Source organism: Mytilus edulis, chromosome 13, assembly GCF_963676685.1.
Source record: "Mytilus edulis chromosome 13, xbMytEdul2.2, whole genome shotgun sequence".
NCBI lineage: Eukaryota > Metazoa > Mollusca > Bivalvia > Mytilida > Mytilidae > Mytilus > Mytilus edulis.
The window spans coordinates 30,939,059-30,958,445 of record NC_092356.1 but is presented as its reverse complement, the minus strand read 5'-3'; the positions used below and the strand labels follow the sequence as shown (position 1 = coordinate 30,958,445).

General features: G+C 31.9%; 1 protein-coding gene across 8 annotated transcripts in view; it reads right to left on the bottom strand.

The window, feature by feature from the left end:
* Positions 1 to 6,298: 6,298 nt before the first annotated feature.
* Positions 6,299 to 19,387, bottom strand: part of LOC139500849 (zinc finger protein rotund-like) — a 143,713-nt gene continuing 130,624 nt past the window's right edge. For all 8 annotated transcript variants that reach the window (XM_071289733.1, XM_071289732.1, XM_071289731.1 and 5 more), the window contains 2 exons: positions 18,479 to 18,617; positions 6,299 to 12,427 (listed from right to left, as the gene is read on the bottom strand). In XM_071289733.1, coding sequence (XP_071145834.1) covers positions 11,607 to 12,427; positions 18,479 to 18,617 — 960 coding nt within the window. In that variant the 3' untranslated portion in view covers positions 6,299 to 11,606. The remainder of the gene's footprint in view (positions 12,428 to 18,478; positions 18,618 to 19,387) is intronic.

The window sequence follows — 19,387 nt, the reverse complement described above, 5'->3', positions numbered from 1 at the left end:
TTGCCTTTATCTAAACCTTAAAACATTGTGGATATTTTGATATATTGCTATTCTTTGTTTGTAGATACTATCTTTTCTTTTCTGAATATTGTTTTGTTTTCTTTATTTTTCAAGATAATTCATTGGGCCATAGCTATTAAAAAATGCTAATCATGTTTTGTTTAACATAATGTTCCTTTCTGCAAATGGAAACCGGTTGGAATGTTATTACTTGATTAAAGGGAGGAAAAAATACAAAAGGGACATTCTAACTCATAAGTTAGAAAATAAACTGAAAACGACACATGGCTAAAAAATAAAATACCGAGAGACAAACAAACAACAGTGCACTAAACACGATATAGGAAGCTAAACAATGAGCAACAAGAACCCCACCAAAATCGGTTCTGGAAGGGTGTGCAGAGCCGACAGGCTTCATTTATACATGATTACGTCCTTATGTAATGAACATGCATATAGATAGTCCACGATGACACAGGCAGATGTTTGATAAAGTGTAGTCCTTGTCCATTCTTGGCGGCCTTATGGTGACCTTTAATTGTTAATTTCTGTGTCATTTTGTCTCTTGTGGAGAGTTGTGTAAAAGGCAATCATAACAGAAAAACAATACAGACAAAAATTATTAAATTAATTTTCTGACGTCAGACACTCAAATCAATAAATGTGTTCGTAGATAGTAGATGTTTTTGTGTTCTGTTAAATTGTTCCTTTTAAAATTGTTAAACGATGATGACTGATGTACCCATATTTTGACTATTTTATTTATTGTGTCTGTTTATTTAACGCATCAATGTAAAAATATCGGAAATTGATGAGACTGTCATTAAAGTGAGAGGGTTAGCGCTATAGAACCAGGTTTAATCCACCATTTTCTACATTTGAAAATGCCTGTACCAAGTCAGGAATATGACAGTTCTTCGTTTTTGATGTGTTTTGTTATTTGATTTTGCCATGTGATTATGGACTTTCCCAATTGATCTTCCTCTAAGTTCAGTATTTTTGTGATTTTACTTTTTTCTAATGATAAAATATGTGCGAAGTGTTATTTTAACTTTTCACTGACAACATCACGATTCTAAGTCTTCTGCAAAACCAAATAATTTTTTTAGGAGACTTTTTTTGTGATTTCCCATTTTATGGCCAACTTTGATGTTACTAGTTTTTTGTGACTGTTTTGAAATGTGTTTTTAAAACTAATCCTTTGTCATCGCTTTCTTGACATCATTCAATTCTACCTTCTGATCTGGTAACTCTAACACCAGCCAATGATATGTCAACCTTCAAATTATTGAAAGTGTTAACATTATGACACAACCGGAGGATCCCAAAGTTTTTAAAAACAAAAAGTTTGGTTCCATATTGTGTTGTGTTCTTGTAACTTTATGTAACATATAGAAAATGTGTATGACACATGTTTTGTGAGATGGTAAAACTGTTAAATGTTGAAAAATTTGTGCGTATTGTTGTTTTGACTTTTCTATGACATTTCAGAAGAAGTGTAATTGTCACAATTGCATGTCTTCTGTGCAACCAGATAATTTTTCAGGATACTTTTTCTCGTGATTGCCCATTCTAGCCAACTGTGATGTTGCTAGTTCTAATGATTTTCTAACTTTTCACATTGTGCTTGAAATACTAATCCTTTGTCATTGCTTTGTTTACAAGGATCTGACATCGATCAGTTTTATTTATTTCTGTTCTGATATTTGTAACACCAGCCAATGATATGTTAACCGTCAAATTTTTGAAAGTGTGTAACATTATGACAAATCAAGAGGATCTCAAAAGTTTTATTTAACAAGAGTACACACACTGAGTTGTCTTGCCTTCTTTATTTACCATTGATTTTATGTCGTTAGTCATATATAAAGCTTTACTTAGAAGTATAACATACATTAAACATGATCAAAGAAAATAAGATCCAAGTCACATAACCTTACAATCATTCAATACACCAACCAAGTTGACCTATTGATTATAGTTCTTTAGAAACAGACTTAACCAATAAAACTAAACATTGACCAATGAACTATGAGAATGAGATCAAGGTCAGATGATACCTGGCAGACAGACATGTACACCTTACAACCAATCTATGCATTCAATATAGTTGACCTATTGCTTATAGTATCTAAGAAACAATCTTAACCTTGAAACTTTATTTTAACCAATGAACCATGAAAATGAGGCCAGGGTCAGATGATACCTGTCAGACAAAAATATACACCATATAATCCTTCCATACAACAAATGTAGTTGATCTATTGCTTATAGTTTGAGGCAAACCGACCAAAGACTAAATTTTAAGACGAAGGAATGAACTGTGAAAATGAAGTCAAGGTCAAATAAAACCAGTGGGACAGACATGTACATAAGCAATAATAGTGCATTGACTTTACATATCAACGATATAAAGATGAGGCGTAGAAACGGGGAAGTACGAGGCTGTGCCGAGCTATTTCCCCGTTTCGGGCCGAATCCTTATATCGTTGATATGTCAAGTCAATGCACTATTATTGTCTTTATACTGCCCTCTAAAAAAACATTTTCAATTGTTGTTTAATGCGTTAAGGTTATTTATTTGATTTAAATATTTGGGGGAATCCCCTTTACAAAGGCCTCTTATCATGCTCACGGAGAAATTTTCAACACAATGAAATGTACATTTACCTGTTGAAACCCACAATCGATGGTGAACGAAATCATTTGAGTATGGACTAAAACATCAACCATAAGCATAACAAATTAATGATTTATAGGTTGCAAACATAAAATATTAATAAATGAAATATATTTTTCCAATTATTGCAAAAGAAACAAGGTTGCGTCGTTCCACGCATCGTATGCATTGGAAACAAGAACAGGTTGAGGAGGTCGTATGAATAATTGAATGTTATTTCGGCAACTTCTATTTAAATATTCATTAGGAAAAGAGGTATCGGGTCAGTGACTGCATATGACATAGAAATATACAGTCAACGCATTTTGACTGCTCAAATAGAACGAGTGCAGTGTATATCATTATATATTTCGATACACAAAACATAGTTGACCTATTCCATAAAGTATAAGAAAAAAGACCAAAACTCAAAAACTGACCACTGAACCATAAAAATGTGGTCAAGTTCAGATGACAACTGCCAGTTAGACATGTACACGTTACAATCATTCTATATGTTAAATATAGTATGGCTATTGCTTATAGTATCTGGTATATGGACTTGACCACAGATACTTAACCTTTTCATTGATCCATGATATGAGGTTGAGGTCAAATGAAATGGACTGACGGGCCTTTCAAGGTACGAACATACTAAATATAGCTATTTTATTACACAAAATAAGAAAGAAATTAACACGACAAAAAATCTTAACTTAGTCACTGAACCATGAGAATGAGGTCAGGGACAATAGACATATTACAGACGAAAACTTCGTAACATAATGCATCTATATACAAAGTATGAAGCATTCAAGTCTTCCACCTTCTATATTATAAAGCTTTTAAGAAGTTATCAAAGTCCTAGCTTCAAGACCACTAACACTATGTTGAGATTTTTGCGACAGTAGTCATAGGCTCGACACAAACAGATAAGTGTTATGTTGTTGTTAAAAATTCATTAACATTTAAAAAAACTTGTGTGAGAGAGTAAAACTGTTAAATTTAATGATGAAATGCGTGTGTAGTGTTGTTGATGAATTTAATGTGACATTTCAGAATGTCAACTGCATAAAGTGTTGTTGATGAATTTAATGTGACATTTCAGAATGTCAACTGCATAAAGTGTTGTTGATGAATTTAATGTGACATTTCAGAATGTCAACTGCATAAAGTGTTGTTGATGAATTTAATGTGACATTTCAGAATGTCAACTGCATAAAGTGTTGTTGTCAGAATGAAAACTTGTTATTTGGCCTAGAACAAGCCAAATATGGTAAATAAATGAATTTTCAGGATATTTTGTTTTTATGATCATGATTTCTAGCCAACTTTGATGTGATTGGTTTCAGTGATTTTTAACTGTTTCATAACCTGCTTGAAATACAGAACGTGTGTCTAAGGCTTCTCTTCAAAAGATATGACAACACTTGACTCAATATTACATTGGCCAACGAAATTTTACACTTTGAATTTTTGGAGATGAGTAATTGTTTTGGGCCCTTTATACCTTGCTGTTCGGTGTGAGCCATGAGGCTCCATGTTGAAAACCATACCTTGACCTATAATGGTTTACTTTTATAAATTGTGACTTGGATGCAGAGTTGTCTTATTGGCACTCATACCACATCTTTCTATAGTTATTCAGTAGAACAAAACTGAAGAATCCCGAAATGTTTCAAAAACAGAAAGTGAAATGGAGTGTTGTCAGATCCTTAGTAACGTAAGCAAGGTGTTAACACAGCATCTGTATTTTAATCAGCTTGACCATTTTAATGTTGACCCATAAGAGATAACTGAGTTTAACACATTCCTAACAATTTATATTCCTGTCTGGCACTTGTTATCTCATAGTGTATTTTCTGTTTTTTGCATTAGCTTTTGGTTTTCTGGTTGCACTTCAGTGTTTCTGTTATTTCGTTCTTTTCATTAGTTTTAGTTTGTAACCCGGATTTGTTTACTGTCAATGGATTGATGACTTTCAAACAGCGGTTAAAATCAGTTAATTATTAGCTGGAAAATCTGAACTTCAAAGAAAGACAAGAGTGCACACGTTGAAATGTCTTACCTTCTTTACTAATCATTGATATTATGTTGATATTCTTAAATATAAAGCTTTATTATATACTTAGTAGTAAATACAGATAAATTGTATGTGTAATACAACCATTGGCAAGCTTGTTGTATCAGCCACCCGTGATGATATCAATATCAGCACGGTTACAAAAGCTTTATCACACCTTTAATTTGTATGACGTCACGTCATCGATAGTGATCACTGTTGCAAAGGTTTTCAAATCCCTAATCTGTATGACGTCATGACAAACCTATAATCTGTATGACGTCATTTCAAACCTCCTTATCTCTACGACGTCATGTCACATAAAAAAACATCTACTTGAGGTATATGTATATAATAAAGTGTATATGATATGGTTTTTTCAATATCACACACCGTATCAACCCTCATCCAATATAATCCCTCGAGCAGAGCTCTTGGGATTATATTGGTGTCTCGGGTTGATACGGATGCGATATTGATAAAGCCATATGATATTCTCTATTTATTACAACTGCCACATACACTTAACATTAATCAAGAAAACTAATCATTGACCAATAAACCATGAAAATGAGGTCAAGGTCAGATGAACCATGCCAGGCAGGCATGTACAGCTAACAATTCTTCCATACAACAACTATAGTTGACCTATTGTTTATAGTTTAAGAAAAACAGACCAAAACACAAAAACTTAACACTGAGCAATGAACCGTGAAAATGAGGTAAAGGTCAAATAAAATCTGCACAGCTGACATATAGATCATAAAATATTTCCATGCACCACATACAGTTGACCTATTGCATATAGTATTAGAAAAAAAGACCAAAACTCAAAAACTTAACTTTGACCACTGAATCATGAAAATGAGGTCAAGGTCAGAAGACACCTACTAGCTAGACAAGTACACCTTAAAATCATTCCATACACCAAATATAGAAGACCTATTGCATATAGTATAAGAAAAACAGACAAAAACACAAAAACCTAACTATAACCTCTGAACCATGAAAATGAGGTCAAGGTCAGATGACACCTGCCAGTTGGACATGTACACCTTACAGTTACAGTCCTTCCATACACCAAATATACTAGCCCTATTGCTTATAGTATCTGAGATATGGACTTGACAACCCAAAACTTTACCTTGTTCACTGATCCATGAAATGAGGTTGAGGTCAAGTGTAAACTGTCTGACGGGGATGAGGACCTTGCAAGGTACGCACAAACCAAATATTTTGTCCTAATACTTATAATAAGAGAGAATGAAATATTACAAAAAATCTTAACTTTTTTTTCAAGTAGTCACTGAACCATGAAAATGAGGTCAAGGACATTGGACATGTGACTGACGGAAACTTCGTAACATGAGGCATCTATATACTAAGTATGAAGCATCCAGGTCTTCCACCTTCTTAAGAAGTTAGCTAACGCCGCTGCCGTAACAACTGCATCACTATTCCTATGTCGAGCTTTCTGCGACAAAAGTCGCAGGCTCGACAAAAACTGAGTGAGATCAGGATTTTTGTAAGGGCTAGAAAATCCTAAACTTTATAAATGAAAAACAAAAAAAAAGAAGCAAAGCAAGACAGCTTTATTATTACATTGACTTGAAGCCTTTTAAGCATTGGTCACAATACACTATAATCAATATTTTAGAGTTGCTATATGACAACTGTTTAGCCAAAGAATTTCAAGCAGTAATACACCAATACATATATATCTACCAGTATATAATATTTACAACAATATTTCAACAATCATGATATTATGATATTATTATTATTATTCATGATCATTAATGAAGTGAAGCTACACTTGAGACACTCTAAATAAAGGGGGGTGCATCTATAAGTAGTTAATTGGTGATATTAATTTATTTTAAAAATTTCTACTTTCTTATAAATCTGAATGAAAATGTAAACTTTTCTGATGTTAATGAAATTAAAAAAAAAATACTTGCTTTCCTCATTACAAAACAATAAAGGGATTTTTTTTACTACGTTATGTATAAGTTTAGAAAGTGTCAAAATGAACAATATTCAGATAATGTAAACCAAATTATTTTCCGTGAATACTTTGTTTTGTGTTTAGCCTTTACTATCCGAATTTGCGATTTTCAAATTTCATTAATGTAGTTAGACAAAGGAAAGATCCTGTTTTTTAAAATTTTCGCAACTATTTAAACTGCCAACTGGACTTACATTTCTTCTCGCAATAAACAGCAAGCAGAAATTAGTTGGTTTACAGTAATTAATTCAGAATGAAAAAATATTGACATAAGATTCTCTCCCTTTTTCTACAATGAGAATGAAAAATATGATGAAAAAATATTGACAATTATGCATGAAAAAATTACAATTTAAATCTTTAAAAAAAATTATATGAAAAAAGGAGATGAAACAGTGACCCATCAATATAAAAAATCCCAATGACATCTTCTGAAATAAGTTTCTATACACCTTATCGCTAATCCCGGCTGACCTGGTCGCTTCAACTTTTGACGCATACAACAATCACTTTTCCATTGTGGCGTCAGATATTTTGTTTTATGACGTCAAAATTTTACAGGAACCTGTGTGATATCCAGTCATGGCGGACAAATAGCGATAAGGTGTATTCATACCTCTCATGTCAAAAACATTTTATTTACCATGCTTTATGGATTACTAGGGTCATGAAACATGATTGAAACGAGAGAATCATGGTAATATTCAGAAACTAATTAACATTTAAAGTCAAAATTGATTTTTATTAATTTTCAATTTTATACTTGTTGGTTAATGATGAAAATGATAAATTGAAATTTCATACCCTTAAGCTGCAGCAAATGCCCAAAATAATGTACAGAGGCAGATATAGGGGTGAGGGGGCCCTTTTATGGGATAAAATGTGGTGGATTACTTAGGGAATCACTGAAGCATGACTGGACTGGACCTCGTCTTAAGACAATCAGTGCTCCCCACCCCCTTATGAAAATTTCTGGATCTGCCAATAATGTATATCATATATTTATATAGTAACTCATTTTTCTACAGCTAATATTATTAAAGATGTTTGTATATTCAAATTGATAATTTACACATTTCAAAATAATAAGAAACCTGTTTGTAAAATAAGAAAATTTAATCCATCAAAAAGTTTTGTGTTTAAAAAAATCTTAAACTAACAGAACTACCCAATAGACAGTCAAGTATAATTTCATATACATGTATCAAGAACAAGAGGCTGAAAAACGAAAAAGTAAAGAAGGTAAAATTAGCCAACTTTGTGTAAAAATGAGGTTCTTTAATTCATATTTCTCAGGAAACCACCTCCCCATTAACTCTTGGAATCCCTTCTGAGAATTGTTAGGGGAAAAAAAATCAAGTTAATTATAATTGAACGCTATTTTACGATTTTTCCCTTTGATCTTACTGACTGATAATTACGTTTCTCAGTACAGTAGAAAGATATGAAAAATTATCCCTAGAAATTCTGAGGCCCGTTCCGTTGTCAATGTAAACATCAACGTTGTCATAGGCATAATAGCGATTAACAAATTATCATTGGTCAACTCAACTTGATTGTTTTTCCCCCTTTTGCCATACTGGCTCTAGTGAGATGACCAACTATAACCTCTAAATAAAATCAAAACAGATCATCCATCTAAGGAAATGAAGATTTAGCTGGCCGCTTTTCTAAATTTTTTGGAATTATCTATTTGTGGTCTAATTCTACGGAGTAAAAAATTAAATAAAAAAGATAAGTTTTGAAAATAAAGTGTAATTGCTCTGCACACAGAAATGTGATAAGAAAAAAATATACAATAATAACAAAGTTATTTTTTTCTATCTATATTTTCTATATTTTTTGTACATTTGTGACCCCAACAATGCAAAAAATACACACACACATTATATACATAAGACAATGAACAAACTTATAAAAAGTTTTTGATTTCATAAATGCACCAATTTAAGTTCTTAACAAAAACGAACAACCTAAACAATGAAATGCGAGTAATAAAAGTACTGAAAAGTTATATAATAATGATAGCACCATCTAGAATGTTGCATTATGGATAAAAAAAAAATACATGACATTTTTCATTAAATAATGCAATCATCACATCAACTATAGCACTAAAACAATAGATTCTGGATTTTTTTCTGTATGAATATTTTTTTTTATAAATTCTACCAAACATATCTGGTTTTTTTTTGTAATTTAATTACACACAGGCAGTTTTTCTAAGTGGATAAAATTTGAACCTGTCTACTGCACTGATAAAAACTCTTGTGAAAAAGAATGTGCATGTAGCCCAATTTACTAAATACAAATTCATAATGGAATGAATAAGAATAATAAAACCGGGGGAAAAATTCACATGCAATTTGTCTCAAAGACTATAACTATTTACAGGAAATATACATATATTATGATATACATCAACAGATCAAAACCATTTAGAAATAAAATGTCACACCTCAATTTTAACAATTTTATAAAAGAATTCATTAATGTTGTCTGCAATTCAATTAACCAATCAATTCATTGCATTTTAGTTCTGTAATTCAATTAACCAATCAATTCGTTGAATTTTAAGTCTGTATTTCAATTAACCAAATTAATTCATTGAATTTTAGGTCTGTAATTCAATTGTCCAATCAATTCATGATATGTGCTTTTTAGTTCGTTTAAACATATTTATTCATAGTGGATTGGGAAACAAGTTATTGCAACATTGTAGTGTCTTGCAACCAATTAATCAAAATTTAACTTTAAGGTGGATTTTTCTTATAGTAGCATGTAAGCCTCTTGTTTAAATGACTTGGAAACATATTAAACCATCACAATCCTGTGGAACTGTGCAAAAAGGTAACTCATGACGAAAATGATGTTCCAATACTTAAAACTGCAATAATTTGATGCTAATGGTATTTAAACTAATTATCACCATAAATATATCGTTCAGGAAAAATGTGTTAGCATAGAAATTAACATGATTCTTTAAAAGGTTGAGAAGTCAAGGTCAAATACGAATATTCAAGAGTTTAATTTTGTTGTTCATACATTAATCTATTTTAACATGAAATAAAAAATTACAAAACCGACCAAGTTTAAAAAAAATAAATTTGTAATTCATTGCACTAAATACTTTTCATTCTCACTATTTTTTAAAACCTAGTTGTTAATTCAGCTGATATTTTATAAGTGAGAATGAACATAAATTTTATTCCGATTAAAGTTTACACATTTAATGAAACCCAATGTCTTGCTGTCTTATCTATTAAAGATGTTAATTTATTCAGAAAATGGAAAATATAAACTTTAGTACCACAGCTGTTTCTTGTGCACTTACAATGAACTTCCATTTTGTCTTACAGATGACCTTTTCATTAAAATTACTGGATTTTATCTGAATATTAAACTGATTCATGTTTTTAAAACATCAATAATCTTTTTTATAAATAATGATAAAGTCTAACTGAACATAGATTTATAAATCTGTAAATTATACAATTAAATAAATGTTACTGTACAATTATATAATTTTTATAGTAGGTATGACTTTTTCCTTAAAAAATACTATAAATATTTTTTTATATATTTATAATGGCAAAAGAGTTCAACATTTATGTCAAGCAGTCTTCTTGAATAGCCTGTGCAATAGGTGAAAATTACAAAATAATGGGTTTAGAATTCTGTGAAATGGATTTCTAGGAAAATTTGAACACTACTTAAAATGTTGTGAAGTATCATAGTTTACATTCTGATGTCAATGATGTTTCCAAATGCTAATCTTTTAAAAATAACCCTAAATATGCTTTATAAAAAAGAAGATGTGGTATGATTGCCAATGAGACAACTATCCACAAAAGACCAAAATGACACAGACATTAACAACTATAGGTCATCGTACGGCCTTCAACAATGAGCAAAGCCAATACTGCATAGTCAGCTATAAAAGGCCCGGATAAGACAATGTAAAACAATTCAAACGAGAAAACTAACGGCATCATTCATGTAAAAAAAAAGGATAGAAAAATTTGTATGGTGCCTCTAATTTGCTACAGTGTGCCTGATGCTAAGAAAAGCTCTTACTGAAATATTAGATTCAGTTTTCTTACTTTTTAACCCTGAATTCAGTTCCGAATTATTCCATACATAATTTTAAAAACTTCATCAAAAAGAATATTTAAGATAAATAATCAATTATATTGATAACATTTTGATAGATTTTAAGTTGATATTCAACAAAAAATCATGCTGGTACATTCTATGAAATGGACCAGGAACCAGTTTTCATATGATATGAAAGCTTGTAACAACACTAAGTGATGTGGCATATATGATTTTAGACAGTAGAAAAAGACAACTTATAATATCGTCAACCTACTGTGAATAAAATAAAACTTACATCTAATATAAACTTTATAATCTGTCGAGTCAACAGGCATTCGCATAAATATAAACATCGTAAACAATTTATACAATATATTTAAGGACATTCATTTATAAATAAGTACTTTTTTCTCAATTCTAATGACCAAAAAATCAAATTAAAGATATCATTTATATTTTTGAAAATGCACCAAAATTAAATAGATATCTTTTTTAATAAAAATAATTAACAGCAAATTTTTTGATAAAAAACTTTTTGATTTTCATCAAGTTTTCCTTTTTTAAATGAAAGTTCAATGTCTTATATTTTGTAGCATTAAACATTTATTCAATATTTCCTCAAGGCACAATTGAATTAGATTGTAAGAAAAAAGTATGCATTCATGAATGACACCGATTCTAATGAGCAAAATATACGTAAAAGAACAAAGATTACAATATCTATCTTATAGTTATACATTCAAACACTACTACTAGTAAAAATATCTATCACAATAACATTACGCTAGTCTTGAGGCGCTAGCACTTCCCGTCGTTGTAAATGAAGGCATCTGCTGAGATGCATAATTTTTTATTGACTGCAGACTTAATAGGCTGTTGGCCAGTAACTGGTTTTCATGTCGATTTATAGATGAATTGAAAGTTCTTTCTTGAGCATCAGGTTTACGGAAGCTAAAATGATCGTACGGACCAATATAACTCCGTGGGGTCATCGATGATATATGCGGTAACGATGGATTAGTGGATAGATGGTTGTTTCCGTAAGGAAATGTACCGCCAGATGAGCTGACCATATTACTAGGAAACTGGGGTATCGGCATAAAAGCTGAATTCATTTTACCACAATGTGCTGATCCTTCTTGAGACCTATCTGGGATGCGTTCAGCAATTCGACAGAACTCGGCTTCTATGGAATGCTCCGAGGGCTCAGTTTTGATTGAGCGTGGGGGTCCCATTTTGTTATTGTCTTGGGTATGTTTGCCCATATGCCTTGTAAGATAAGTTTCCTGTGTATAAGACTTTCCACACAGATGACAAATATGTGTTTTTAAATGTTTAGTTTCTGAATGTTTAGGGATATGTTCTCTCAAACCTTGCTCACTGTTGAAGCACTTGTAGCAGCTGTTGCAACGGAACGGTTTATCGGTCATGTGCGATCTTGAGTGCGACTGAAGATTGGACAGCTGGGAGAAGGCTTTACCACAACCAGGACTCATACACTTGTATGGTTTTTCACCTGTATGGGTTCTAATGTGTTGTTGTAGATGAGAGAGCTGGGTAAACTTTCGCTCACAGATATCGCACTTGTATGGTCTGATGCCTGCAAAATAAAACGAAACAGTGAACAATATAGCTTATTCAAAATATCATAATTTTGGGGTGCAAAAATATTGCGATACTTTTAACTGCTTGTATGGTCTGATGCCTGTAAAATGAAATGATACAGTTAACAATATAGCTTATTCAAAATATCATAATTTTGGGGTGCAAAAATATTGCGATACTTTTGACTGCTTGTATGGTCTGATGCCTGCAAAATAAAATGATACAGTTAACAATATAGCAAATTATAAATATCATAATTAATGGGTGCAAAAATATTGCGATAATTTTATCTGCATCTCATCAATATCAAGATATGAACAACAGCCTAGCAGAAAATATTCCTTTTACAATACAATATCTTCCTAGAAGCCTAAATTGCTCACCTAGCAAATATATGCTATATTAACAATATCAAATATTGGTTGATACTTCTATAAAATTGAGAATGGAAATGGGGAATGTGTCAAAGAGACAACAACCCGACCAAATAAAAAACAACAGCAGAGGGTCACCAACAGGTCTTCAATGTAGCGAGAAATTCCCGCACCTGGAGGCGTCCTTCAGCTGGCCCCTAAACAAATATATACTAGTCCAGTGATAATGAACGCCATACTAATTTCCAAATTGTACACAAGAAACTAAAATTAAAATAATACAAGACTAACAAAGGCCAGAGGCTCCTGACTTGGGACAGGCGCAAAAAACTATGTATAGTTCAAATTCTCAGACATGGTCTCCAAACAATTAAACAGTTTTGTTGATTAAGAACACTTACTGTTAACAAACAAGTTTATTGCTGTGAATGATTTTGTAGTAAACATCCTGTTATCATAAAAGTTTGTTACCCCTTAAAGGTCTGGATTATTATAAGGGGCTAATACATTAATTAGGAGTTTGGGTTGGTGAAGAGGATTTTTTTGGAGATGGCTTTTTTTTCGCTTTTGTTAAAATATGTCAAAAATAATACAGCTGCTGTAAAGAAATTTAATGCAAATAAATCTTTAAATATATATCGGTAAATGATAAATATGTAACATTTCTGACTTGTCCGAAAGACAAAAAAGTTCAAATTTGTATTTGTCTGTCTCTTAAGTGATGAAAGAATGTGAAAGGGTTTTAAAGGGAGTCTACAAAAAGACAAATAAAAAACTAGATGTGTCAAAGCGACACAAATGGCCCCATCCCAAAAAGTTGAAAAATCTGCAATTTCAATATAAACACATGTGGACACAAACATGATGGTAGTCTCACATCAGCTCAAAATCTGGAGGCGTATAGAAAAAAAATCTGTATAACTCTGATTTTCAATAAACTTATCAAAGTCCAAAGCCCGTAACTTTAGCAAAAATTAGCAGAACAGAACTAAGCTTAAACTTGACCTGTAACTCATCATGGTTAACTCATATACCAAAAATCAGCCCAATATTTGAAGGCGTTTAGAAAGAGAGACTGTATAACTGTGATTTTCAACAAATTCTCAAAGTCCTAAGCCCGTAATTTTGGCAAAAATAAGTGGAGCGGAACAAAACTTAAACTTGATCTGTAACTCATCATGGTTAACTCACATACCAAAAATCAGCCCAATTACTGAAGGCGTTTGAAAAAAAAGTCTATATAACTGTGATTTTCAACAATTTTTCAAAGTCCAAAGCCTGTAATTTCGGCAAAAATTAGTGGAGCGTAACGAAACTTAAACTTGATCTGTACCTCATCATGGTTAACTCACATATCGAAAATCAGCCCAATATGTGAAGGCTTTTAGAAAAAAAACTCCATATAATAGTTTGTTGCGGAATGACGGAATGATGGAATTTCAGAATTATGGAATTTCGGAATTACGGACAAGGGTAAAACTATATGGCACCAACAACTTCATTGTTGGGCCATAAAAAAAACATGAAACCCTTTCTCTTCAACTATCGGGAAAAGATCTGAACTACACTTAGTATTGTTTTCAGCCTAGTAATGTTAATTTAGAGTTTATAAGTTAAATGGTAGGTGTTCCCTGGGAAAAATTTTGAAAAAGATAAATAACAAACTCCAAAATGATCGGGAGTGCTGTAGCCAGTTTTTTCAGTGCCAAACCTTACCAAGCCCAGAATCATTAATATAGAGTTTATAAGTTGATATACTCCCTCAATCAACATGGCCCTTATAGCAGATGTTCCCAGGAAAACTTTGAAGAAATATAAAATAAAAAATTCCAAAAAAATTGGGAAAGGTGCAGAGATGCTGATCAGTGCTTAACCTTACAAAAAATGCCAAGGTCACATTTGAAGGGCATAACCACACCTGACTGTACGTAAAAAAAGATCGTCTATTACAAGACAAAAAACATCGTCAATTGGTACGCTGCATAATTTTCTTCAATGCTTTTTTAAATTAAAAATCTCTGAACCCCTACCAATACTACAATAGGTGATTTTTGTTTAACAAGTAACTGCATTTTCTGAAGTAGTCCATGCAACATTAAAGGGAACAAATTCAGTAGGAAAATTTAAGCAGTAGAAAGCCCTTTGATGTTACATAATGTATTCCAACATTATTAATATGGGATCAAAATAAAAGGAAATTTTTGAACAATTAACAAATTAATGGGGTACCTATAATGTACATTTCTGAAATCTACTTAATCATGCTACTAATGCTAGCAAAAAATATTAGAAGAAATTTTATCAAATTTCAAAAGAACAAACAGTAATTTTAATTTTTATAAATATGAACATAAAATTATCTTGAGCTGAATCATTTTCTTATTGATATGAAAATTAAAAAAATATTTTCAAATTTCAAAAGAACAAAGACTTGTTTTAATTTTTATAAATACAAAATAATATTTTTTTGAGCTGAATCATTTTCTAATTGATGTAAAAACAAATTCAGTTTTATCATCCAAAAAGGCTAAGAATTTTCTTGCCTTGGAGCTCTAAATCGTATTAATATTATAAGTTTTAGAAAACATATTCTAGACTAGCTAATGACATTTGCATTGAAGATAAACACTTTTAGTACATAGAGACGAAATATTCACAATAAACAGTCTTAAATCGATATTATTATGTAATTTTAGCGTCTAAACATGACTTTTTTACACTTAGAAAAGCAATTTTGTATATATAATATAAATCTGTGTAGTTTTGTTCTCCTTATTCAGCTCTTAATAAATATTTGATGAAAGCTAGTGCAAATGTCCTGTTTCAGATGGAACATCAAACTGAAGTCCAGATTAAAAAAAAAAAAAAGTTTATTTCTTCACAAGGCTCTTTTCTATCAATAAAACAGTCCCTTGAAGCATAACCAAAAATCCTATTTGTTTTCAAATATCAATTTTAATTTGAAGGAATTACATATTGTATTTTGAAAGAATATTTAGACTACCATTGGATAGGGAAAGAAGTTTAATCTTGCAACAGGCCACATATATTGGAACCATCAGGCCAGACTTTTTATTTTATCTGTTTAACGAGAAAATTTGTAAAAAATTAGGGTCGAGGGGGCGAAATAAAAAAAAAAATAAAAGTGCAAAATTGGTCCAGTCGACACTAAAAATAAAAATAAAACCATTACAGGTGACTTTTTTTTTTTTTTTTTTTTTTTTAGAATTTATCAAAATACAAGAACAATGAAATGAGAACATACCAGTATATTAACCCAGAGAAATATAAATACATATAGTTTATATATGTCTCTGGTTAACCTTTCTATTAATATAAACATAAAAACTATGTTTTGATTCTGTATTTCCACTAATATAGATCCATGGCACTACTCAAATATATCAACCTCGCTGCATATGCACTATATATGTATATACCAGTCACCCAGTCAGGAACCTCTTAGTGTATGCAGAGACATATATATATACACATGTGTATATATGTCTCTGGTGTAATAGTCCCAGAGTTAAGCAACTTTAACCTATAAATTGAAACAATGCTTATACATGGAAATATATACATTAATCAAGAAGATCTAACCAAAAGTATGTTAATTCGTGTGGAATGCGTAATTTTCCCTTTTGGGATCAATTTTTGTCTGTCAGCAGGGCCATTCATGCGTCTGTAGTCATTATCGCAAGAATCCGGATTTCGGTCATAGCGGGTCCGTTTCCGATGAAATCCCGATTCCGATCCGTAGTTCTACAAATTTAAATGTCGGACGAAGAAAAATTTACAAAAATAAACGATGTTTGATACGCTATTTGGAAAGGAATATGACGTTTCTAATGCAATACATGGATGACAAGTTTACTTTAGGCTAATTTCATCAAGTTCTGATGAAGTAATAACTGATTTTGCCGAAAGTTAGAATGATTTGATGTACGCTCTCGTGTAACAAGTATGAAAAGCATACCACCAGCTTAAAAATCTTTTAGAAGAAAATATATCGTTTATGCCTTGAATTTCTTTACTTTTAAATGAAAATTGCTGTTTCATTGACTTGGTAAAAATTAAATATTACAGATAACGAAATTGACTGAAAGCGAGTATCGCGAACAACACATTTTATTTTTTTCTGAGGATTTCGTAACAGTCGGCGGGAAAAATAATAATAAAAGTAAGAAGCACTACTTTTATTTTTATTCTAAAATCGGGAAAGGTGGAGTCGGCGGATCTCGTTAAACGGATAATAAAAAAATTCTGGCCTCAAAGAGTTTTTTGCAAGTGTTCTTAACCTGTAGAGATCCTGGAACTCTCTCTACATGACTGAGATCTAACTTCCTCATTCTGACATTACCTGGCTGCTAATTCATACATCCCACACAACCAAACGGATGCCCCAAGGCCCCTGTTGGTCAGAAGACGAAGAGTGACCATGTTTCTATTCTCTTTTCAAGCTTGAGGTGTGAAAATAAATGACCCCATACTAAGTAAAATAATGAAGATCAGGATACAGACAGATGGATTAATGTCAACTTGTTAATAATTATCATCCCTGCTTTAAACTTGACTTACATGGTTGACATTCTGATTCACACGGAAAAAATATGCAGGTAAACATGTTTTTCAAGACCCATTGGTGGTCTTCAGCTGTTAACTGCTCTTTGGTCAGTTTGTTGTCTCTTTGACATATTCAAACAATAACATATTATTCCCCAAAAACTGCCAATGTGTGCACTTGCGTCTAAACACCACATGATTTATAAAACAGCAATAGACATTCTAGATATAGTTTATCATGAATTCTCAAGATTTTCGTTGCAACTATTCTTTTTAAATTAGTAAGCCTTAAAAACAGTTTTACCTAGCAGATAACTATTTATTATGTCACATGATATATGTCTTGTCACATGATAGATGATGTCCTATCACATGATATATTATGTCTTGTCAGATGATAGATGATGTCCTATTACATGATAGATGATGTCCTATCACATGATATATAATGTCTTGTCACATGATAGATGATGTCCTATCACATGATATATAATGTCTTGTCACATGATAGATGAAGTCCTATCACATACCAGGTGATGTCCTATCACATGCCAGATGATGTCTTGTCACATGACAGATGATGTCTTGTAACATGACAGATGATGTGTTGTCACATGATAGATGATGTCCTATCACATGATATATCATGTCTTGTCAAATGATAGATGATATCCTGTCACATGATAGATGATATCCTGTCACATGATTGATGATGTCCTATCACATGATATATTATGTCCTATCACATGATAGATGATGTCCTATCACATGATAGATGTCCTGTCACATGACAGATGATGTCCTATTACATGATATATTATGTCTTGTCACATGATAGATGATGTCCTATCACATGACAGATGATGTCCTATCACATGACAGATGATGTCCTATCACATGACAGATGCTGTCCTATCACATAATAGATGATGTCCTATCAAATGATAGATGTCCTGTCACATGACAGATGATGTCCTATCACATGATATATTATGTCTTGTCACATGATAGATGATGTCTTATCACATGACAGATGATGTCCTGTCACATGACAGATGATGTCCTGTCACATGACAGATGATGTCATATCACATGAAGTTACCTACCAGCATGTATCCTGTTGTGTTGTGAGAGATATGAAGAATTAGCAAAACATTTCTGACACTGTGGACATCTGTATGGTTTGGTCTCTTGTCTGTGTAACTGTTGGCTGTGTATCAACATGTCTGACTTGGTGTTAAATACCTGAAAATAGATCAACATTTGTTAAACATTTTCAATCTTTGGATACATGATTTCAATGCTTGCATCACAGCTGAAGATTGACCATATATATATACACAAACTTAAAACTCAATTTATTTTTTGTTGAAACATTTAAATAAAAAAATTGAGGTTTTTTTTTCAAATCATATTAGACATGTGTTTTAAAAATCTTCGTGATATCTTGTACCGTTTTGTTTTAAATTGGAATTAAACATTGTATTTCCCCTTATCACTTATGTATTTCGTGCACCTCAATGTGAAGGTATTACATTATTTTCTGTGCAAAATAGTACTTGAAAGGTTGTTGGTTTATAAAAACATATAGATTGTTACAAATAGCACATGACTGAGTATGCAGTTCAAGATTACTTATAGACTGTGCCCACCGTGGGTAATTAGGCAGCAGTCCTTTTGCGCCAATTACTGTTTTTCAGGGGTATCATTTGCGCCAAATTTTATTTTCAAAATGTATCATTTGCGCCAATTTACCTGTACACATATCAATCCTTAATATATTAATGATTATTAGTTGTTCTTATTTTTGGCTTAAAAAGTATCATATGATCGGAGATATTTCACCATGAAGATGAGCATCTGGAGAGAAATGACTTGAAATGCAGTAGACAGTCCATGTACAGAGAGAGAAGAAAACGTACTGCTTTGCTGAACATTTAATATAGGATATGTCAAAAGAGAAGAAAATATAAGCTTTTGCTGATTATGTTTTGCTTTGCTCCAACCATCCATAT